The sequence below is a fragment of the Magallana gigas genome, chromosome 7 (genome assembly GCF_963853765.1).
Source record: "Magallana gigas chromosome 7, xbMagGiga1.1, whole genome shotgun sequence".
Classification (NCBI taxonomy): Eukaryota; Metazoa; Mollusca; class Bivalvia; order Ostreida; family Ostreidae; genus Magallana; species Magallana gigas.
In genome coordinates, this window is record NC_088859.1 from 37,491,138 (window position 1) to 37,515,715 (window position 24,578).

The 24,578-nt window shown below is 33.3% G+C and overlaps 2 protein-coding genes across 3 annotated transcripts; one reads left to right on the forward strand and one right to left on the reverse strand.

Annotated features, from left to right (window-relative positions):
• Nucleotides 1–1,923: 1,923 nt before the first annotated feature.
• On the reverse strand, nt 1,924–12,854 carry LOC105331557 (histone H1.2). Of its 2 annotated transcripts, none has more exons than XR_010707996.1 (2): nt 5,275–6,130; nt 1,924–2,657 (listed from the first exon to the last, which is right to left on the reverse strand). XR_010707996.1 is itself a non-coding variant. In XM_066067297.1 (2 exons), the coding sequence occupies exon 1, from the start codon at nt 12,745–12,747 to the stop codon at nt 12,154–12,156; it is 594 nt and encodes a 197-aa protein (XP_065923369.1). In that variant the 5' UTR covers nt 12,748–12,854; the 3' UTR covers nt 2,548–2,657; nt 11,496–12,153. The 2 variants fall into 2 exon arrangements, 1 of the variants encoding a protein (XP_065923369.1); XM_066067297.1 differs by lacking the exon at nt 5,275–6,130 and adding an exon at nt 11,496–12,854 and having other exon boundaries at nt 2,548–2,657.
• Nucleotides 12,855–16,613: 3,759 nt separating this feature from the next.
• LOC105331556 (leucine-rich repeat-containing protein 40) lies at nt 16,614–24,494 on the forward strand. The gene is made up of 14 exons (XM_011433810.4): nt 16,614–16,786; nt 18,246–18,427; nt 18,766–18,839; nt 19,265–19,394; nt 19,787–19,910; nt 20,164–20,306; nt 20,508–20,680; nt 20,770–20,860; nt 20,966–21,135; nt 21,568–21,675; nt 23,301–23,411; nt 23,501–23,578; nt 23,704–23,889; nt 24,154–24,494. Exons 1-14 carry the CDS (start codon nt 16,642–16,644, stop codon nt 24,257–24,259), a joined length of 1,821 nt encoding a protein of 606 aa, XP_011432112.3. The 5' UTR covers nt 16,614–16,641; the 3' UTR covers nt 24,260–24,494.
• The last annotated feature ends 84 nt before the right edge of the window (nt 24,495–24,578 follow it).

The following is a 24,578-nucleotide window of genomic DNA, read 5'->3' on the forward strand; positions in this document are numbered from 1 at the left end:
ACTAAAGTACAACTATAAATAAAACTAAAATGTGTCTGCAAAATCAATTACGGATTGTTTAGATGAATCAATTACCAGTACTGTAAATTTCTAATTAAACACGAGAAATTAATATCCACATAAAATCGTGAGAAGCACATCTCTTGGATTTTAAAATATTGCTTCAATTTTTCAGACAAATGTAAACTAAATGAAACTATGATAAAAATTTGGAAAATCTAATTTTAAAATCCCTGGGATCTGATGCAAAATGGTCAAATCGCAGAATTAAGAACTCAATAGACATCTAAATAAGGAATCTACTGTAACATACATGTATTAGAACCATTTTAACAAGAGGCCAATTGGCCTTAACGGTCACCTGAGTAGCATATATCCCATACACAAACTTGTCATGGAGTCTCATATATGCATCTAATTAATTAGGTTCCATACTGGAGTAGACAAATTATAAATTTGTAATGACGACCATATTTCAAAAAGAACTGTGAAACCTATAATTTTGGTGAAAAACTAAAAGATCTGGTCTACAAAATCATGAGTTCAGTTTTCCTTTCAGGTGTGTGGGAGTAAAGAAGATAATTTTTTAACGTTATATGCATCATCCATTTTGGCCCTGCTTTAAGAGTCAAAACCCATTCTTGAGGGGACATGAAGTAGAGGACTTCCTGGTAAACATAATTATTAATCAGTTTTTTATACAAATGTGTGAGAATAGAGAAGAAAATTTTTAAACATTATATGCATTAACACTATATTGCCATATTGCGCCCCCCCCCCCCATGTCATTTTTACTATATGGCCATATTGGCCCCACCCTAGAGCCTGAACTCCAAACAAGGGGTCATGAAATTCACAATTTTAGTAGAGGCCCTCATGGACATCATAACCATGTATTCAGTTTTTTGCTCACATATGTGGGAGTAGAGAAGAAGATTTTTTAAGATTTAAAACATTTTTACTATATGGCCATATTGGCTCCACTCTAGAGCCTGATTACCTAACAAAGAGGTCATGAATTTCACAATTTTGGTAGAGGGCCTCATGGACATCATTATCATGCATTTAGTTTTTAACAAATATATATGATAGTAGAGAAAAAAAATTTCTAAGATTTAATACATTTTTACTATTTGGCCATATTGGCCCCACCCTAGAGCCTGAACCCCTGACCCAGGGGTCATGAATTTCACAATTAAGATAGAGGGCTTCATGGACATCATAACCATGCATTTAGTTTTTAACAAATATATATGGGAGTAGAGAAGAGATTTTCTAAGATTTAATACATTTTTACTATTTGGCCATATTGGCCCCACCCTAGAGCCTGAACCCCTGACCTAGGGGTCATGAATTTCACAATTTTGATAGAGGGCCTCATGGGCATCATAATCATGCATTTATTTTTTAACAAATATATATGGGAGTAGAGAAGAAGATTTTCTAAGATTTAATACATTTTTACTAATTGGCCATATTGACCCCACCCTAGAGCCTGAATCCCTGACCAAAGGGTCATGAATTTCACAATTTAGGTTGAAGGCTTCATGGACATCATTATCATGCATTTAGTTTTTAACAAATATATATGATAGTAGAGAATAAGATTTTCTAAGATTTAATACATTTTTACTATTTGGCCATATTGGCCCCACCCTAGATCCTGAACCCCTGACCCAGGGGTCATGAATTTCACAATTTAGGTAGAGGGCTTCATGGACATCATAATCATGCATTTAGTTTTTAAAAAATATATATGGTAGTAGAGAAGAAGATTTTCTAAGATTTAATACATTTTTACTATTTGGCCATATTGGCCCCACCCTGGAGCCAGTACCCCTAACCTATTCTCTTTTGAGAAGTGGACAGGCATAGCCTACATCTCAAAAGAGAATACCCCTAACCCAGGGGCCATAAATTTCAAAATTTTGGTAGAGGGCTTCATGGACATCATAACCATGCAACCAGTTTTTTCCTCACATGCGTGGGAGTAGAGAAGAAGATTTTTGAAAATTTAGCTTTTTTTGCATATTCGGCCCCGCCCGTGGCACCCCAGGGGTGGTAGAGCCATGAATTTCACAATTTACATTCTTCTTACCATAGAGATGCTTCACACCAAAAATGGTAACGTTTGGCCTGGTTGTTTTCAAGAAGAAGTTAAAACTGTAAAATTGTTAACGCACGACGCATGACGCACGACGACGGACGAAGACCAATTGCAATAGGTCACCTGAGTGACTCTGGTGACCTAACAAATTAAGACCTTGGACTTTCAGTAGGACCTAGCTATCTATTTCTTGCATCAAAACAAGTTAAAAATGATGTGGTTTTAACCGATCTAAGCACCGATCGCGTAGTCCAGACAAATTTTGTTATTTCAGAGAGCTATGGCTGAGTGGCTGACAATGAAATAGACAGGCCTACATCACATTCCTGTTTAACACAACTACCCAAAGTCCAAGCTCTTGTTAAAATGGTTCTATACAGTTTACTTTTAAAATAGTCAAATAAATCAGATCCCTGTGCTGCTGGATAAAATGTAGTCAAGAACATTCAAGAAATACTTGCCCATGTATAACTGGTGAGCCGCTGTTATCACAGACAAAACTGCTTTGAACGAAGTCATTCTCAAAGTCCTTGCATCTCAGTCGAAGACTCTGGAAGAAATAAAGTACAGACTGTATGATCAGCCTCCAAGAATCGAACAGGTAGAGCGAGCTGCTTCATTTTACAAGATAAGTTGATCAATGAATAGGTTGCTGTGCTTCTAATGTCACTAGGATGGACTGCTGACTCATTCTCGTGTTCTATCAAAGTAATATTACCAGAGAAACAGTCTCTACATACAACTACACACAATTTACGAAAATTAATGCTTTCTCTTGAAAATTTGATGAGCTGATCTGTAAATCTGGCTTAATTTGCAAATCTAGAATCTTTCTTAAAATACATGCATTTAAAGGTAGAAAAATTATCCATCAATGCACATAGTTCTGATCCCAACAGTTTTAAATTATGAATTGAACCCATTTAACTAAATAAATATTCAGGATTTTGCAAGCAAATATTGAAAGCTGTTTAAAATACACCCTTGGGTCTATCTCGAGTGTTGTTTAACTGAAAATCTGCTAATTCATTCAGTATTTAATAAAATTGTCATTTTACCTTTTTTTTTCAAATAAATCAGCTAACAAAAGTAAAAAATTTATATTACCCCATTTTATCTTTATTTTTGCAGTTTATCTTTAAGTATTTACCATAAGTATTACCATAATACCTATAGAAATAAATGCATATCTCATCACATGAAATATCAAATTACAGTAAATGGCGTATGAAAAAAAAAAGTCATAAACATAGATGTTTACAAATTCATGTTTAGCTGTGAAAGCCTCTAAAGGTATGAAAATCTATTATGCAACATCTATCGCTAATCTGACTGAATGATCAATGCATCTTATAAAAGTGAAATTTATTTCACATCTCTATCTGATATGCATTATTGTCATCGTCGTCAAGTTAAAAATCTACATATTAAGCTTAAAGAGAGATGCATTGTAATAATCTCCCCAGCCATATGACATATGAGCTCAAAGGTGTCATTAAAATATTTTAATCCTCGCCAATGGCTGCAGACTGTCATCATTGTCCTCTGTGTGCTTTAATTACATGTAAGTTTAAAAATCTGTTTATTTCCCATGTTGTTTCCTAAATACCAGAATATTTTAATTTTTTTTTTTTACAACACAACGTCCTGTACGTTGCATCTATATTTGAAAGAACCATGCATGCATGGCTATGATTACAACCTACCTATCTACAAAAACTTTATACAGACAGACAGACAGACATGCAATCAGTGGAGAGTGGTAACTTACCTAATAAATTCACCCATTTATAAATAAAAGCAAAGGTCTATTTGTTAAAATATTTCCAAGAAATCAGAGAACATCTATGAGTAAACATGTACCAGTATAAAAAATAAACACTCAAAACTAGAAAAGGTTGAAGAAATGTATGTCAACTAACCAAATTTAAATCCCAAGAATTTTCAGGACATATGTATATATGTATTCATTTATATTTGCTCTCTCTCTCTCTCTCTCTCTCTCTCTCTCTCTCTCTCTCTCTCTCTCTCTCTCTCTCTCTCTCTCTCTCAATGTTGTTGCTGGTTTTAGAACCATTTTAACAAGACCTTGGACTTTCAGTAGGACGTAGCTATCTAATTCTTGTGTCAAAACAAGTTAAAAATGATGTCGTTTCAAGCGAAATATGCACTGATTGCGTATTCTTAGCTCAAAAGCCAGACAAATCTTCCTGATTTCAGAGAGCCATGGCCGAGTGGCTAACAATGAAATAGACAGGGCTAAGTCACATTGCTTTTTAACACAACTACCCAAAGTCCAAGCTCTTGTTAAAATGGTTCTAATATCCAAACAATAACATATGCGTGATAAACTAAACTGATCTACAATGCAGTATGTATATAAATGTGTATGTTCAACTTTTTGCATGCACTTTAATGGATCAGGTAAAAAAAAACAAAGCACTACAAATAATTAGTGTCAGAGCAATAGGCATAACTACAAGAGACATTTGCATACTAATTAGACATTTTCTCTCAAAGATCCCCCTTGTGTTTTAAAAATGTAAGTAGTTAAAAAAAACATGTACACAAATAAGGCAAACAACACTAGCTGGGGCACTCTCATGTTGTATCCAGACCCTCTGAATGATAATTTCTGTGTGGATATCTCATGAACAATAGCACCCAGAGATCAATGAAACACAGGTAGCCACACACTGAATGTTTAACCCTGGGTCTTACGTCAAACACAAATACTCCCTGAGGGCCATTAATAAATGCATGCAACTACATCATATTCCAACCAATTCACACAACTCTATTTCCTGATCAATATACATTCAGGTGGACTTTTATCATACACATGCATACAAACAACCTAATTACCTTCATAAAATCTAAAATTGTAATATGAACTCACAGGTAAACAAAATAAATGATTTATGTTTACATATGGTGTCATTGAAGTAAGCTACCGTAGTTTCCTTGTAAGGTTTATTTGTAATTGAGCTAAATAAGGTATTTGGTTGTATGGTTCCATTTGATTACACCTGGAGAAAATGTGATGCATCATAGTACCGAGGCCAGAACTGATCCATGTCAAGAAAATTCACAAATAAAATTGACACCGGGTGTCATTAGTAAAAATTATCATTAGGCTAGAGAGAATTCTGTAAATAAACACCTACCTTGATCTTATATTTTATTGATATAGTTCTCCTCCAGGTGAATTGATCACTTAAATCACAGAGATATCATGCAACAAAAATTCAAATGAAAACTGAGTCCTAAAAATAGACAAAGTTCCATTCAAATTCAGTCACGAAAAACAGAACTGCAATGTAGCCATTCAGTAAGGTTTTGTAATTTCACAATCATTTGAGCTTAGGATTCTGTGTCTCGATAGTTTAAAACCAGGTATTATCTACCTGTGTGTTCAGTCATGCAGAAACTGAGTAATAAAAAAAGTAAATGGATCACGGGATGAGAGGAGGTAATCTATTACAAAAGATCCATGGCGGCAATCAATGGTGCAGGTCAAGCAATTCTGCTTCTGCTTCCCTCGTAGAAATGTCAACAGTGCAATGTGGTAAATATTCCACAAAAAGACCATTGTTCATGCATTTTCAGAGAATCTTGAGGGTTTTTTTTTGGTTTAACAACTATTTTATAATGATTAAACACAAACATAACAAATATACTTTTCACCTGTCTCCCTTGATCTATTAAAAATATGCACCTTAAAGATCATCAGATTTTTCTTTCAATTGATTTACAATATTTATTTCCTTGATCAAGGTTTTCTAGCATGATCAGATAATGAAAATCCTAAGAATAGGTATGACATGCAACAATCATTAAGGTAAAGCTGATTCCTCGTTATGTATATCTACCAAGAACTGTAATCATTCTAAGATTGCATGGAAACACCCTTAATAGCAAGACTTATCATGGTAATTAAAGATTTCCCTAAAACATGATAAATTTGATTTTAACAGATTTCCTTATAATAAAAGTTTTTTGCATAAAATATCAAACAAAATTTTAAAGAAGTGAGTTCCCTCTTAAATGTACAGTTTAAATGTCTAAGGTATATAAAAACATAAATAATTAAAAAACATTAAAATATTTTCTAAACATAGGTAATCACAGATTACAAAGCTCACCGAGACGAGACATCACCCTTATGAGACTTCACCTTTATGAGACCACCTTTATCATATTAAATGAAAATCATACTTTATGATCTTGGATATTCATGGATTCTGTTTTGACACAATATTGTATATCATCTGTTAAAAAATTGTATGATAATAATATGTTCATATGTTAATCAATACAATAATATAAAATTAAATATTGCATCCTATCATATTTACAACATATATCATATAATACAATAAAATACCATAATAAACAATGATGATATATGATATTGTAACATATGGTATGACATTGTATTGTGTTATACGTTATTGTATTTGATCACATAATACAATATCATAATATATAAAACAATATAGTATTATATTACAATATCATATTACATCATAACATTGAAACATATGATATTATATTGTATAATATAGAATGATATTGTATGATACTGTTTCTTTTTGGAAACATAATACGATATTGTATCATATGATACAATTAATATAATTTGATACAACATTGTATCATATCAAATGATACAATATTATGTGATAAAGTAAAATATATAATACAACATTATATCATACATATTGTATCATATGATACAATAATATATTTTACAATATCATACAATACAATTTCATGTGATGTGATAATATATTATATTATAAACCAATATCATATTATACAATATCGTATGATACGATATTATATAATATAACAGTTTCATATTATACAATTTCATGTGATATAATTCTATATTACAGAAACTAATATCATATTATACAATATCGTATGATACAATATTATAGAATATACAATATTGTATCATAGGATACAATATTATATTTTGCAATATCTTATGTAATAGTATCATGTGATAAAATAATAAATTAATAATACAATATAATATTATACAATATTGTATCATAATATACAATACTATACATAACGATATCATGTTACAATATCATAACATAAAATATAAAAAAAAATTGATTCAATATCATATCGTATCATATCACTTTTTATAATATTACATTTGATATTATATTGTATTATATTAAAGGATATTGTTTCATACCATACAATACTATTTCATAGGAATCATGTTATATCATTTATCAACAAACACATCTATCTATCGAGCAGGTTTGAGTGAGGTGGGAGATTTCTTTAGCATCCTTGATAATCGAGATCAGGCTCTGCATCAGAAGCAACCTCTGCGTTTCATTTATAATATAGTTAAATCAACTACTGTAAATTCCTTATATTACGCGAGTACTTAATTCCGCGATCCCGCTGGTTTCTACCAAATCGCGAGAATATAAAATCGCGAACGTTGAACTTTTCTCCTTATTTCTTATAGTTTTCAACTCTCAGAAAATAATGGCGAGATTTTAAAATCCGCGAAGGATGCTTCTCGCGATTTTACGCGGATATTAATTCCTCGCGTTTAATTAGGAATTTACAGTATGCAAGCTATCATTTATAAAACATGTGACCTGTTCCAAAAAAACTAAACCTCATCCAGCATCCGAAACCTATGGCTCAGATTCAGCATTCAAGCCTGTCAGATGCATCAGTATACATAAGACGCATCTCCATGCAAGTCTGGTGAAGATCAGACCAGTAGTAACTAAGATATTATCATCAGAGGGCACTAGCAATTAAAACCTTAACCTGCTCCAGCATCCGCAACCTAATATGGCTAAGATTCAACATCCATGCCTGTTAGGTGCATCTGTATCATAAGACACACCATCCATTCAAGTTTGGTGAAGTTAGGACTTGTATTAACTAATAAAGATATATTTTTTAGCATCCTTGATAATGGAGATCAAGCTCTGCATCTGAAGCTTCCTCTGTGATTCATTCATATTACAGTTTAATCAACTATGCAAGTTTGAAATAGTACTATTATCTATTAAACATGTGACCTGTTCCAAAAAACTTAACCATATCCAGCATCTGAAACCTATGGCTCAGACTCAGCATTCAAGCCCGTCAGGTACATCAGTATAATAAAACGCACCTTCCATGGAAGTCTGGTGTAGTTAGGACAAGTAATAACTAAGATATGATCATCAGAGGGCACCTGTTTCAAAAACTTTAACCAGCTCTAAAAACCTTAACCTCCCCCAGCATCCGAAACCTATGGCTCAGATTCAGCATTCAAGCCTGTCTGGTGCATCAGTATCATAAGACGCACCATCCATGGAAGTCTGGTGAAGTAAGGACAAGTAGTAACTAAGATATAATCATCAGAATGCACCTGCAACAAAAACTTTAACCAGCTCTAAAAACCTTAACCTCCTTCAGCATCTGTAACCTATAGCTCAGATTCAGCACCCAAGCCTGTCTGGTGCATCAGTATCATAAGACACACCATCAATGCAAGTTTGGTGAAGTACGGACCAGCAGTAACTTAGATATTGCTATCAAAGGGCACCTGCAACAAAAACTTTAACCTGCTCTAAAAACCTTAACCTCCTCCAGCATCCGAAACCTATGGCTCAGATTCAGCATTCAAGCCTGTCTGGTGCATCAGTATCATAAGACACACCATCCATGCAAGTTTGGTGAAGTACGGACCTGCAGTAACTTAGATATTGCTATCAAAGGGCACCTGCAACAAAAACTTTAACCTGCTCCAAAAACCTTAACCTCCTCCAGCATCCGAAACCTATGGCTCAGATTCAGCATTCAAGCCTGTCTGGTGCATCAGTATCATAAGACACACCATCCATGCAAGTTTGGTGAAGTACGGACCTGCAGTAACTTAGATATTGCTGTCAAAGGGCACCTGCAACAAAAACTTTAACCTGGTCCCACAACCTTAACCTCCTCCAGCATCTGAAATTTAGGACTCAGATTCAGCATCCAAGTCTTTCAAGTCCATAAGTAGGTCCAGATGCATCATCCATGCAAGTTTGGTGAAGATAGGACAAGTAATAGCTTAGATACAGGACCTGCAACAAAAACTTTAACCAGGTCCGGACGCCGACGCCGACACCGACGCCGACGCCGAGGGTATAGCATAAGCTCCCCCTGACTTCGTCTCGGTGAGCTAAAAATTTAAGAACATAAATAATTTTACCAAAAACTTAACCATATAATTTCTATATATCAGTGCATTAATGGTACTTAGTAAAATAGTTACAATTAACTTATTTGTCGATCAGCATCATACAAACATGACATCTACATGTAAATTGCAGACACAATTTTACAGGCAGGTTATACTCTACTTAAAACAATTTTTGTTATGCAATCCTTTGTTATTTTAAGCTTCGGGCCTCGATCAGTTCTTTCTCTCACAGAATGGACAGTTTTTGGCTTATATCCTTTACATAAATAATTTTTTGACAATTCATCAATGTATCTGTTTTGTTTAAATGTTCACACAACAGCGGTCTAATCTGCATGTTCATAGCTCCTGGTCTGGACAAATCAGGTTGCCCAACCGCATATTTTTTAGACTGATAGCTACAGACCTGCAGTTACACATGGCTTAAATCATTTTGAATTAGTTTTGGAAAAAAAATTGATAACATAATAATTTAACATTTTTATTCATATGTGAGCAATATATTACAAAATATAAAAAAAATGACCAGTCGTATAAAATACTGGCAATAGGACAAATCTGGGTCATGCGTCTCTTAATTAACATGTTTCATTTTAACAACTATGCTCAGATTCAGGAGATACATATACTACTGAGCATATACTCACTGAAATATTAGGTTGTATAATTATTAGCAAAATATCCAAGTTAGAAAAAGCTGATCTCAAGATTAGTATTTTAATTTTTTTTCTAATATATAGTGGTCACATTTTAAAGATATACATGTATATGGACCTTTCTTATTCTAAGGGTCAAAGAATTAAGTCGTTAAATATTATAGTTATATAGCATTATACAGAACATAATAGAACATTTATTTCTACTTCAGAGTATAATGTTATTAAAAGTACAAGAGATGTATGCCGATGCTGGTTGGCAAGATCTGACATCATTACTCTATTTACCTTACAGTCGGTGAGCAGGGCATACCCATCTGACTAACATTGTATCATATTGTCACCATGGAATTCTACATAAAGAAGTGTCATTCCACTTATTTTATCTCAGTTTCAATGAATGGTGTTCCAATCTTTATATCTGTACACTTATTAAATTCTACTATGTTTAGGTAAATTACTTCATTTCTTGCTTTGACAAGACCTAGATTTGCACATCCCCCCAAAGATAGAAGAAAAATTATGCAGATTATCCCGTACGTTTATTGTACACCACAACATCTGACAACACTAAGACGAGTATGACTAAGGGTATTCTGGCTATTGGAATTCTTTTTAACAATACAGGTCCCGGTGGTTGAGAAGCATGAGTTAAACAAGACTGTAGGCCTATATGTTATCTTCTTTTTTCAACCTTGAAATTGCGAATATTTTGTATCATTATGAGTGTCTTTTTAGATCAACATTAATCGCAGAGCAAATTTACCTTTCCAATCTTGGTGCAGGGAAAACCTGCTTCTTCATTTTAAAAAAATACATTCAGGTAAATGAATGATATGATAAATATGAATATTTGAGAGACATTACATCATAGTAGTTGCTGAGTGGCTGTAAAAAAAAAATCACTTTGTCACAATTTCAATGACATTGGTGTAATTTTTGTTTTGTGTAGATATATGAGCCCGTCCTATGATATCGCGGTAGTTAAATCATTTTGTCGAAAATCTATCAATACGAAAATATATCCAAAAACTAATGTTATTGTGAGTTTCCTCTATCAAATTATACAAATTAAAGAGATGTTTAAATTTTGCACTAGTCTAAACAACACTGTAATACTGTAACCCATACTTTCATTAGTATGTTATAATGTTAATTAATAACTCCATTACATTTCCTGTTTTATTCAGATAAATGAATCATAATAAGTTTAATTATCACCCAACCCGGCGATGCAAATATTCTAATATTTGAGCTACGCAATTATGTATTCTTTTTAAAAATGTGTGTGTGTGTGTGTGTGTGTGTGTGTGGCAAAGGGGGGGGGGTTACTTTTTAAGCAACCCTCTGTAAGCTGTGTACGTTAGGGATTTGGGAGAACATCCTAGGAAATTCGAATTAAGCTATTGAAACCATCGTGAAAAGTGTTAAAATTTTAGTTTCGGGTAGCAAATGGAACGTTATTTTATGTTTGTTTTTAAGGCTATGTTTAAGAGTTTTAACCTACCGTGTTTTTGAAAATTCAGTTTTCCCTCCAGAATTTCAGCCAAGGAGTTCGCTTTTTATACACAAAATTACTGTAAAAGTTAAACCGATATCGAAAATGTATTCCGGAAATTTTGTTTTACGAAAGATAACTCTCATCAACAACTAAGTAAATCTCATGCGCGGATCTCAGAAAATTCATCTTACTAAATTCGATAAGTTATTGGAAATGCTTCACCCCCTCCCGAAACAACAACATTTCTGACCCCATTCCATCCTGGGAAGAATTCTGGATCCGCGCATGCAACATATAGGTTATTATTTATTATAAATATTTTGCTTTTATGGCGGGCACAAAACACAATCCCTTCTTTCTCGCGTGCTAACACTCGTCAGACTTTTTTTTCCCTTTAACCCACCCCTATACTATAAAATCATAAAGACAAAAAAAAACTCGTGACAAGCCCATGCGTTTTCATCCCAATAAAACAGTGACGAAAACTTATTTTTGAAGTTTGAAAACAAAGTGTATCAAACTACAAAAATTGAGTTTGCTTCTTATAAACCATATGTACGTTTCTCTGCGTGTCATATAAGGCATCTTTTCGAAAAATTTGGTAGCCCTAAAAAGGGCTTTTGTTTGAATACTGCTGAACGCAGGCTGTTCTCATAGAGAACGTTTACTTCTTTGATGCTCCCTTCTTGGGGGTCTTGGCCTTCTTGGGCTTGGCTGCCTTCTTAGGTGACTTTGCCTTCTTGGGCTTGGCTGCCTTAGGTTTCTTGGGAGATTTCTTTGCAGCTTTGGGTTTGGCGGCCTTCTTTGGTGACTTGGCCTTTGCTGGAGATTTCTTCACCTTCTTAGCCTTCTCGCCTGCTGGCTTTTTGGCTGCCTTGGGTTTTTTCGCCTTGGGTTTCTTTGCTGCTGCCTTTGGTTTGACAGCCTTGGGTTTCTTCACAGCGGCTTTCTTCTCTCCAACGCTGAATCTTCCCTGAGCGCCGACACCTTTGCTCTGCTTCAATGCTTTGCTCTTGACGCCATTTTTCAGTGCCACCTTGATCCTGGAGTTGACTTTAGTGGCGTCGTTTCCGACCTTGAACTTGCTCATGACGTACTTCAGGATGGCCTGGCGGGAGGAACCTTTCCTCTCTTTCAGGTTCTTGATGGCGTCCAGAACCATGTCGATGTATTTAGGATGCTCTGCTGGCTTCTTGGGCTTCGCTGCTGCCTTCTTCTTGGGGCTCTTGGGAGCGGCGGCTGGTGCGGTATCTGCCATAGTTGTCGTTATCGTTGCTACTACCGTTCAGGTGAAAGCTCAAATGCTGACTGAAGTTTAAACCGACCGCTCTGGTATATATAGCCAGAGCGCGGACGTCGTTGAGAGCACCCAATCGATAAGCGCTAGTTTTCATGGCCGACATCAAAATCTACACGAAATGTGTCTGTTTGGTTTTTTTGAACGCAGATTACAAATTAACTATATACGATACGTGAAAAATAATAAATGTACGCTGTAAAGCGTATCTAAAACTTCATTTTCAATCAACAATGAAGACTATATCTGAAAACAAAATAACAAAAAATCTGGATTTAATGAAAAATTTACACGCGAGATACGGATTATGTTGCATTAAACATTGAATATCTTTGCTAATTTCGACAAAAATCGTATAATTTTGAATGGGAAAATAAAGTTTAGATATACATGTACCACAATATATAAAGAAATTGTTAGATCATCAGTGTTAAACAAAGTAATTACGATGAAAAGTTGGGTATGTAAAACACAAATCTCACCGCGCCATGAAGAACGCACATTTTACTGTATAAATATTTTTCAAAATTTTTGCTTCAAACAAGTGTAATTTAGACAAATTCAAGTAGAAATAGATTTTGGATATTGTTTTCACGCTTCGAATTCATTTTTACGAAATAAATAGTTAAATAAACGATTTTATTGGGCTTTGTTTTCTTGCATTGACTGGCGGTCTACATGGGTTGTTTGTGTTGTGATCGCTTGGACAAGAATCCCTTTTTGTTAATTTATTGTCATATAGGTACTTCTTTCGTTGATTTTGTTTAATAAATTGGGCATAGTTTATGATACAGGTTTCATTTTTCGAGAAATGAACCACAAAACTGAGCAAATCAACAGAATTTGCTTGCAAAATTTCAATGTTTTTGTAAACATGGCGGCTAACTGGATCCGCTCTGGGGCGAACGTTGCATACATTACATAAATGCATTTTCTGTCTTCAGTTGTATACCTCTGAAAAGTGTAAATGTGCAATTACTGAGATTTGCCAACAATAAAAAATAAATGATAGATTAATAGGTGATGCATTTTCGTATATCTATTTTTAGTAGAAATGACATAACGATATCAATTAAATTCCTACAATACATTTATAAAGAAATTGTTATGTTTGAATATAGTCATTGTATGCATATTTGTGCCTATTTTTGTAAGAATGTGTATACATGTTTGCTTGTATTTCATGACATAATCACAAATATTGCAAATTTTAACATTTGTTCTGACATTATGTTCAAATTATACATACCAGTGTGAAATATCAAACATTTTGAGGAATTCGAGCCAATTAGATTCATTCTAATAAGTATCCATGTATCTGTGGAAAATAAATACAATGTTATTAAAGTTTTAGATATCTTCAAAGGTATCATCGCCGTCCACTGACATTTTGTTTAAATATTTTTTTTCTAGATCTGATCAAACTTAATTAATTAATTCTACCTAAAAGTTGCTTTATTTGCTGAAGCATTCATTCTGGAAATTTTATATAAGTATACCGGACTAAACTTTAGAATTATAATCAAAGTACATTTATTTTAAAAGTATCATATTTATGCAGAAATATGTCCACATTTCCTTGGCCGTGTTTTATCTGTAGAAAATGCACGTGCATTATGAAATATTGTAAAAATCGCCACATGGAGGACATCAGTCATCTTAATGTGTTATGTTTGCTTTAGTTCTTTATTTTATTTTACATTCTAAATTACAAGACAGAAAGAAAATAAAGTGATTAAATTTCAAAACTTAAATTATGCTCACTTTAATTTCAAATAAAACTTGATTAGTTTTAGGGGTTTATTTAAAAGAATGAAGATGCTCATTAATTTTAAATTGCACACACTGCAAGAGAGGTTTACATTTTTGGCTGTACACCCTAGGTTCAATATATAAATATTCAAACGCATACACTAACTGCATGAATATATATCTAACATATATTTAGAGTATTTGTTCGATCGTAATTTTTAGCTACAATTATTTATTGATATTTCGTATTATAATATCATTTACACGAAAGTTATTGTGCATTTCAAAAGTCGTAAAAAGACATTTATTAAACGATAATATTTTTTATAACATGCATTCATGTATTATACCATTTAAGAGTCTTCATGCAAATAAAAAGCTCCGGATACTAAAATGTAATTGTAATCATTTGTACGGCGGCCGCACACATGCATAGAAACTTGTCTTAGGTAACGGTTTGGTTGTCGCTATTTTCATTTGATAAATAAATCGATAAATCTAAAGCAGACGTGTAGCCTATAGAATAATTTTAAAGACACTAGAATCGATAAATATAATATTTTATATTTAATTAGTACTCAGCGAATACATATTTGAATGATGTGTTGAGCTTCAAGTTCACTGTAGTTTGGTTTTGGTGTGCAAGGTAGTATATATCTCAGTGCAATATGTAGCATTAAATACTTGACTACTCTAGCTCAAATTTTGTAAACGTGTGTTTGTTCTTGGCGTGCCTCTACAAAAGTCAACAACAGACAATGCACATGCACCTTACATGTAACTTGACTGTAGTCTGCATTTGTACTTAATAAATCTTTCAATTATTTTAACCTGCAAAAGTAAATTCAAATGATTAATCATATATTCCAAACGACTTTCGACACTTCATTTTGTAAAAAGGATGAAAAAATAATAAAAAGTTTGAAAAAGAAAGGAAAAGAAAAGAAACACAATGGTAAGTGGTAACGTTAATTAATGTCTTGGGAGTACTGATATATCATGTAAATCTCTCAGGTATATCTGATAATTTCAATAAAAAAATAATGTCTCTGTTGGTGGTTACAGTACCTCTTGCACAGATTTATAGCATTTCAACATAAGACCTTAAAATGTGTTTTGAAAATTTAATCTATACTGCCTACAAAATCTATAAAGATCACTGGTGTAGAGCCATATGGGGCGCCGGTTTTTTGGTTTTTTAAAAATAATTTTAAAAGCATTTTCTAATATCAGAACACTGATCTTTTTCATATAAAAAATTGTATTTTCTGATATCAAGAACTGACTTTTTTTATATCAGGAAGTTATTTTGATATAAGAAATCCTATTTTCTGATATCAGAAATCCTATTTTCTGATATCAGAAATTCAATTAAAATGCTTGTAAGTATATATGACGAGTCGTCACCAATTCCATCGTCTTAATATTTGCAGCAACTCTCCAAGAAAGTAGTGTTAATCATACCAAGGACAAACTTGCCAAAAAATAAAGTTTAGAATTAATTAAGCTACTTTATTATTTTCACTTGCATCTACAAGTTTAAAACACAATTTCCGACCAGACTACAACACTGTACAAAGATTAACGTTGTATCACAGGGAGCATTCACGAAAACGGTTGTAATTTTATGTGGATCTTATTATCAAGTTTTGTGATATCAAAAATTGATTTTCTGATACCTAAAAATATAGGCCTAATTAAATGATTTTTTTTAATATGAACTAATATTATAGATTTGTTGATATCACAAAATGATTTTCTGATATCAAGAATTCGAATTTTTGATAATAATAATTCAACTTAGTTTTTTTTAGTCATTTTTTTGATATACCACAAAAATAATTTAATTTCTTACATCAGAAACTCTCTTTTTTTCAATAAAGAATTATCTTTTGATTTAAGATTTTTTTTTTATTAACTCCAGGGACGTATAGTATAGGCCTAATACATAGTATAATAACATTTTGTTATTTATGTCTCTGTTTATCATACGTGCCTGATAATATTTGAACAAATTGATACCAATTTTTTTTCGGTCTTCGAAAACACCGCTCAACAAAAGCTCTTCTGTGCGTGAAGTTAAAAAAGGTGTGTGGTAAAGAAATGGCAACGAGGGGCAGAAAACCTTTCGCAAATAGAAAAGCGGCTTTCCAAAACCCCACTGAAGAAAAGGGTGTCCACCCAACTATTCTAAAACAAGCCCGAAAGACAGGTCAACTGAATTTGTCAGGGCGAAATCTCTCTACAGGTGATGATTTTAATTCTTCCCTGATCCAACCTTTGGATCATATATACTGATCATGTTTATCATTCTGTGCTAGTCAGCTATTATCGAGGACATTCATTCATTCGTAAAGCTGTAGAATTTATTCTTTATTTTAACGATGACAAGTTATAAATCAGTATAGAGTTCTACTGGTGATCGTTACGATATAATAAAAAAAATGACGAACCGTTAGCATGATAAAGTTAGGTCCGGCTAAAAGTCTACCAGGATTCAGTCTATTGGAAAAAGGGGCGTAGTGGAATTTAAAGGAGCTATAATCTTGTAAAGGTTGGATGTCACTGTATCATATGAAAAGAAAGAACAAGAAAAGGCTAAATTTTCAATTTGCCTATGTGATGATTGATACTGGTAACAAAAATGATATATACCTATCATAGTCTGTCCCATGATATTTTTTTCAATTATTCGATATTGATAATTGCCTCTTGGTTCAGACGATGTTTATCCAATAAAATGAAAAATTCCAAGATTTACCTTTTGAAATGCCTCTTCTAGTTTGTCAGGTTTCAATACAGGGCTAAAAATAAAAGAGCTTTCCATTGCTAAATATATGAAGGTACCCAGATGAGAACGTTAAAAAAATTGTGTGAGGTATTCCGAGTGACTTCCATATTGAGAAAAAATGTCAACATTCTCCATTATAAATCTCTGTAGGAAATCAGTTTTCATTCCTGTGAATTTTTACGATAGAAAATGATAATGTGTGATTGTAGTTATCTTGGAAATTTTTGCTTTCATCGATTTCAATTGCACTTCTTCTCACAGGTGTGTGTATTTTTATTAAAAATGGTCCAAATGTGCAGCATAAATATCCTAGGACAGACTATAAGAATTCACTGGCTGTGAGGGCGTAGCAAGTTTATTGTCTCCTGAAACATCAACCATTAAACGAGGCAAGCTGTCGAGGGGGACAATAACAATTTTGCTATCAACGTCATAGCCAGTAAATAGGAATTTTATTATACTGAAGAAAACTTAAGTTGCTGGCAATGCAAATTTACTTGTCAGGATGATAATCAAATTAATAGAGTTCTTGGACTTTAATAAAGCGACTTGGATTACAACATAAGTGTTCAGAGTTTATAAAACAAGGAAAATTGAATTCTGTCGGTGAACAGTTGCAATGACTATGGACTAATTGCCCAATGGGTTATAAAATTGCAAACAATTATTAGTATATAATGTATTTTACCAAAACTTGAGCCTGTTCTCCTTCTGAAATCTACAACTGAAAGGGTTAGACCCATTTGGGACATATTCATAATAATTCGCTTGAATATCTTACAAACTAATATTTTATGATATAATCTGAAGTTCTAATACATGTATCATTCTAACATCAAAGAAACTTCAGTGAATGAACATGAACAGCAAGTCGTAGAGGAAAATCTTGTTGAACTTTTGTCTGTCTGTTTTCCAGTTCCGGATACAGTATGGAGACTGAACCTTGATGTACCAGAAGAGGCGCGGGATGTTAGCCTAGACAACACAGATGAAAGATGGTGGGAACAGACAGAACTCACTAAGCTGATTCTGGCCTCAAACCTCCTGACAGAAATCTCCCAAGAGATCAGCAACTTCCAAGCTCTATCTGTGTTAGATGTGAGTGGACTGTCTGTGTCATAATGTGTATCAATATTAAAAGCAAGTGTAACTAACATACATGGTATTGAAAAAGTACAGGTACTAAGAACTTATCATAAGGTTAAAGCCCTTTTTATCAAGAAAATTTATGTACATGTAATTGAAGGGTCGTACTCTACATTGATAAATGCAGTACCTGTACCAGTTATTTTAGTGATAGACACACAGTGCATTGAATTTTAATGAGTGGTTGTCAATTGTTGCATTACAAGGTGAATTAATCAAAATGTTTATGTGTACATGAATTAAGGTGCAACCTACACCAGCTTGATTTATCAGTATCTCTAAATTTTCAGATCCATGATAACAGGCTAGAGTCTTTACCACAAAGCATTAGAGAATTGGAAAACTTAGTCAAGCTTGATGTTAGGTGAGATGATTCAATGCTGCAATGCAGAACAAAGTTAGCATACATTAGTATGTATTATACAAATTAAGTCAGTTAAAATTTGTTTATGAAGATTAATAGCTTTGTCACAGTAATTTTGCAATACTTTACCTTAATATCAGTTTGATATAAGTAAAAACTCTAGTCAAACAAAAAGAATTTTACAAATACACATGGACACAACTGTTTCTACATGTATAAAAATATAGATTAAAATTGTTTCGAGGGCAATGTATTTTAGATAACTAGTATACCTTAATAAGCAACTTAAAAGATATATGGATTAGTTATCATCATACAATTTAGAACACACACGTGCTGTTACCAGAAATAAAAAGGGGTAGGTTTTTTCCTTACTCTAATCAAAAGGAAGAAGTAATGAATCATTGAGGTTTTTCGCCTTGTAGTCGAAACAAACTAAAAGAGCTGCCCGAGAGTGTGACATACTTGAGGAACCTGAGGAGTCTTCATGTGGAGTACAACGAGTTGGTCCGTGTCAGCGAGGGGATAGGTCACCTTGACAAGTTAGAGGATCTGGTCAGTACCGATAGTAACAACTCACGCAGCATCATCTGTTTGATTGACATAGGATGAGCTACGATGTGATTTAAGCTATGGTTACTTGTTGAGCACCAGTTTTTATAGATTTCAGTGTTAATATCAAAGAAATCAAATGTTTATGAAGTAAGAAATAAGACAAAAATTTCTGAAAGTATATAAGGCTGAAGTCCACAAATTTTTATGTCCTCAAAACTGCATTTTCAAAATCCACAATGATTAGACGCATATGAATATTCATGAAACCACAATAAATCAACATTTAATGCAAAATGAGAAACGTTTATTTATATATAAAATGCTTTTTTATTATGAAATGCATGTATCTGCAATGCACATGTCCATGTTAATTTGATGTTGGTTTTTATTAGGATCTTTCAAACAACCAGTTGTCAGAATTACCCCCACAAGTTGGACACCTATATCATGTGCTCAAATTCAATGTGTCCAATAATAGATTGAGCAGTCTGCCCCCAGAAATCGGCAGTATGAATGGTAGGTTGATGGTAGTTGTCCATACACCTACTATAAGCAGTTAATTAAAGCATCTTGAAAATAAGGAGATAACATGTAGAAAACACAACTGATTTCCTAAGTACCAGATGCTGAACTATGGCAAGAGTTATGTCCCTTTTGAGAGAGCAGAATCCTGTTTGTGTTTACATTTTATTGGAATATATTGAAAAAATGTGCTTTTACAATTTTGAACTATTTTTTATGAACAACAACATTTGTTTGACTTTGCTAGCTCTGAAGTGTCTGGATGTGACCCACAATCAGCTGACACATCTCCCGGAGGACCTCGGGAACCTCCCAAACCTAGAGCAACTGTACCTCCGACATAACCAGCTCTCCGGAATACCTCTCCTGAAAAACTGCAAAAATATCAAGGTATGGCAGTCTGTGTAAAAAAAGAAATCTTGATTCAAGGAGTCAAATTTTACTTGTACAAAGTTTGTAATGTACATGGTTTTTCTGTATATTTGTGTTTGTAGAATTTATGGAAATTCTATTTTTTAATAATCTTATTGCATACATGTGTATGACTGGTGAAATACAATAATTATTAATGAATCATTACTCATTTAATAGGAAATTCACCTTGGAAACAACCAAATAAGAAGAATAACAGCAGAGCACCTGCAACACTTGGAGTCAGTGTCTGTGTTAGACATCAGGGACAACAAAATATCGGAGCTTCCGGAAGAAATAACGTGCCTCAGTGGTTTACAACGACTGGATCTCACAAACAACGATCTTACAGGGTACAAACAGAAATAATATATCAACAGAATGGATGATCTAAAATAAATTGATTTGAAGGAAGGGAAATTTATTTTTTTATTTATTACAGGCTACCATTTGTACTTGGAACAATCACATCTCTTAAATCCATCGTTCTAGATGGAAATCCCATGAAATCAATCAGAAGAGATATTATCATGGTAACTCAACTTTCTCAATGCTCTAATTTTATGCATTTAATGTATAAGTATATAAAATTAAAGAGATCATTGCCGTATTCATTTGGACTCGTGAACTGTTTCCAGAGAGGTACCGTGGAGCTAAAGAAATATTTATGCAGTCGAATTGAAGATCCTCAGCCTGTTGAGCCAACCAACAAAGGGATTCAGAATGGAGGGGACACAGGCATTGTGGGGGGTTCAGGGGAGGGGCTGAAGGCCCATGATATCCAACAGTCCAAAAGCCTAGATTATAGGTACTTACCAGCAGTAATTTAAAAGATAGGAATAGACAACTATACATGGAGATGTGTCATTAACTAAATTAGTTTGATATTTAATGTATATTGATATATTGGAACACATTAGTGGATTTTTAACTCTACATCATTGTTAAACAATATACCGGTACCATTATACATGCTTCATTATGCAGTGCAGTACTGATGACAGAAGATTCTCTCTAAAATTCTATGAAAATGTTAAGTATGATTATAAGTTTTATATCTGAAAATGAGAAGTACATATTACATACTGTAGTCTCTATTTTAACATTGAAATCTAGTTTTCCAAATGAAACTAATTGTTGTGAATAAAAATTTTAAAACTCTGAAAGATCCAAGCTCTTGCTGCAAATACATGTACATGTATATTCAATTTGCTGTTTTGATATTCCATGTTGATTTCAGTAACAAGAAGGCTACTTCAGTACCTGATGATATTTGGGAAGTTGCTATGAAGGCAGGGGTAACCAGTGTAAATCTCAGCAAAAACCAGTTTACTGACCTTCCATCAAAGTTTGTGTTCTTATGTTTCATAGACCACTACCAGTGATAAGACATATGTATGACACTTTTTGTGCTCATTTTATTTTGGTTTTTCAAACTGATATTATTATTATGTTGTTAAATATATTGCATAGGTATCAAAACACTTTTTGATCAATTAGTGGTTTTTAGGAGTTGATTTTAATCAACTCTCCTATGCAGTTACTCTGGCAAACCGAAAGTGAAACAGTGTTTGGACCTAAGCACAAATCATCACCGCTGACAAGACTTAGTTCTTGAAAATTATACAAAAAATTCAAAGTAATGTATGCTGAAGCATTGTTTTTCAAGGAAACTTATCAATAAACACTTTGAAAATAGTCAGATTTTATATAATACGAACAACGAAGATATTTTTATAGTGTCATGTATTCCTACGCCAGAGTTTAATACGGCGTCGTTCAACCAAACTCTCGGCTGTTTCCGTAAATCTCCGATAAGCAGAAAGGCTCTCTTGCTTGTCGGAGATTAAGGAGACAGCTGAGCATCTGGTTGAACGAGACAAGAGTTCGATATCAATAGTGCTTGGATCCATAAAAGTTTTAGAATTGCTTCGATTACTTATATATAGTTTGAAATCTATCTTGAAATATTACACAACATGATTCATATGGGGTTTCTCAAAATTCTTGTCAGAAAAGCCTTAAATTCATATAATAAAAAAGTGCGTAATTCAAATAGGCCTACAGACTAGAAACTAATTGCCATGCAAGATAAGTTGATTTTAAAATAAATGATAATCGATATCGATAATCAACTCCCTTCAGTACTTTGATTAGTAACTTGTTTTTATCTATAGAAACAAAACATCCAGTATTATGAAGTCATAAAGTTAACATAACATGAAAGTGTTGATAATCCATGACAATATACATCAAAGTACATGATTATTTTTAACATCAAAGAATTTACTGAATTGGAATAAATATCCTTTCACTAACTTGTGATGACAATTTTAATGTATAGGGATTTTTTTTAATATTCTGAAAATTTGACATTTAATAGCAAGTAACATGTATCAATGTATATTATCAGGTTTTTACTCTGTCCCAAGATATGCTAGATTCACAATTTGCTTAATTACTTGATATTTATAAATACCTCAGAGTTTAAATGATGTTAATTCAAAAGTATGAAAATTTTCCAAGATTTCTGTGTTGAAACACCCCCTTTATCTTATCTTGTTTCAATACAGGGCTAAAAAATGTTATGTCTAAGGGGATTTTGTATTGCAGCAGACCCAGATAATAAGGTTGAAAAATTGCACAAGGTATTCTGAGTGACTTTGGAATGGGAAAAAGATGTAAATGTTCTCTTTCATAAATCTCCTTAAGAAATCTGTTTTTGTTCTTGTGAATTTCCAAGTAAAAAATGATGTGTCAATGAAGATATCTTGAAAAATTTTCCCTTTCATTGATTTTACATGCACTTCTTTCATTGGGCAAATGTGCTGCATAAATATCTTGGGACAGACTAAAATTATATTTGCTTGTCTTTTAAGGCAAAATTTCACATTTAAAGACATTTAACGGTAGCTGCAGAAGCTTTCTTTGTTTTTTGACACAATTTCACAATATCATATTTTTTTTTTGCAGTCTTATTCTCTTAGAGTCAACTCTAAAGGAGTTCAACTTTGGATTTAACAAACTAACAAAACTGAACCCAGACATCAGCCTGTTTCTCCGATTAACCACACTGGATCTCAGGTATCACAATGCATTCACCATCCATTACACCGTAGGTGCATTTACACAATGTCAAACAAGGTGGATATCATATTTATGTTTCATTGTAGGAACAATGGACTATCAGATTTACCCAGAGACATGGAATCTCTTCAAGATATGCGAGAAATAGTGCTCTCCTGTAATCGGTAATTTAGTCGCCTTCTGTACAGTGGAATTACAAGGACATAAAATATGAACTTGTATCCTTGAAGAATTTTTAATTCTAAAAAGGATAAATTCCTCTACTAAATACACTACATTTGTTTGATAGGTTCACCACTTTGCCTTCCTCATTGTACGAGATGAAGAAATTGGAGATAATATTTGCTGATAACAACAAAATAACAACGATAGATGCTGCTGGGTTTAAAAATTTACCCATGTTGGCCACATTAGATTTACAGAATAATAACATAGAACAGGTGCCCCCTGAGCTTGGAAACTGCACACAGATCAAGTGAGACATTGTTTTAATACTGATTTGTCATAGACTTAGAGGGCTATTCCTCACATGGAATTATCAACAGATCAATCTGAATTTTTCTGCATGAAGTAAATTGCTGATCAATATAAAGATTCTTTATTTTCAAATTTGTTTTTTATTCTTGCAAAGATGATTATCAGATCTGTATTTTTGTAGGAAAAAGTAAGTCCATCATTCATTGTTTTTGCTCAATGGTACTAGTAATTGTATTATAATGGCCAAGTCTCTCTTTTTCAGATCCCTCTTGTTAAATGGCAATGCATTCAGAAATCCCCGCCCAGCCATCCTGACCAAGGGAACACTTGCCCTCCTAGAATACCTAAGGAGTCGTATTGTGTCGTAAGGTTAGGGACCTAAAGATATACCGCTGTCCATGTGGACTGTTAGCTCTGTGATCATTCAGAATATGCAATACACATAATTTTGACTTTTCTATCTCACCACCATGATGTTGGAGACATTTATATTCCGTTTGTTTTTTAAATGGATTTAATATTGAAACAAATTATTACAGCCTGTGTTAATTTTTTGGCTTTTAAGATGTTTATATTTGCAATAAAGTTAGTCTTTGAAATCAATTCTCTATTGTGTAATGCATGAACAAAAAGAGCTGTTTAGCTCTAACGAAATTACAGAGTAAATTACCCGGTATTACAAAAATG

Bases quoted from the DNA above. Each gene is read 5' to 3' on its own strand.
- LOC105331557 (XM_066067297.1), bottom strand. From the start codon at position 12,747: ATGGCAGATACCGCACCAGCCGCCGCTCCCAAGAGCCCCAAGAAGAAG.
- LOC105331556 (XM_011433810.4), top strand. From the start codon at position 16,642: ATGGCAACGAGGGGCAGAAAACCTTTCGCAAATAGAAAAGCGGCTTTC. The intron at 18,840-19,264 runs GTGAGATGATTC...TTCGCCTTGTAG, and splicing joins TTAGTCAAGCTTGATGTTAG to TCGAAACAAACTAAAAGAGC. The intron at 20,861-20,965 runs GTAACTCAACTT...AACTGTTTCCAG, and splicing joins TCAGAAGAGATATTATCATG to AGAGGTACCGTGGAGCTAAA.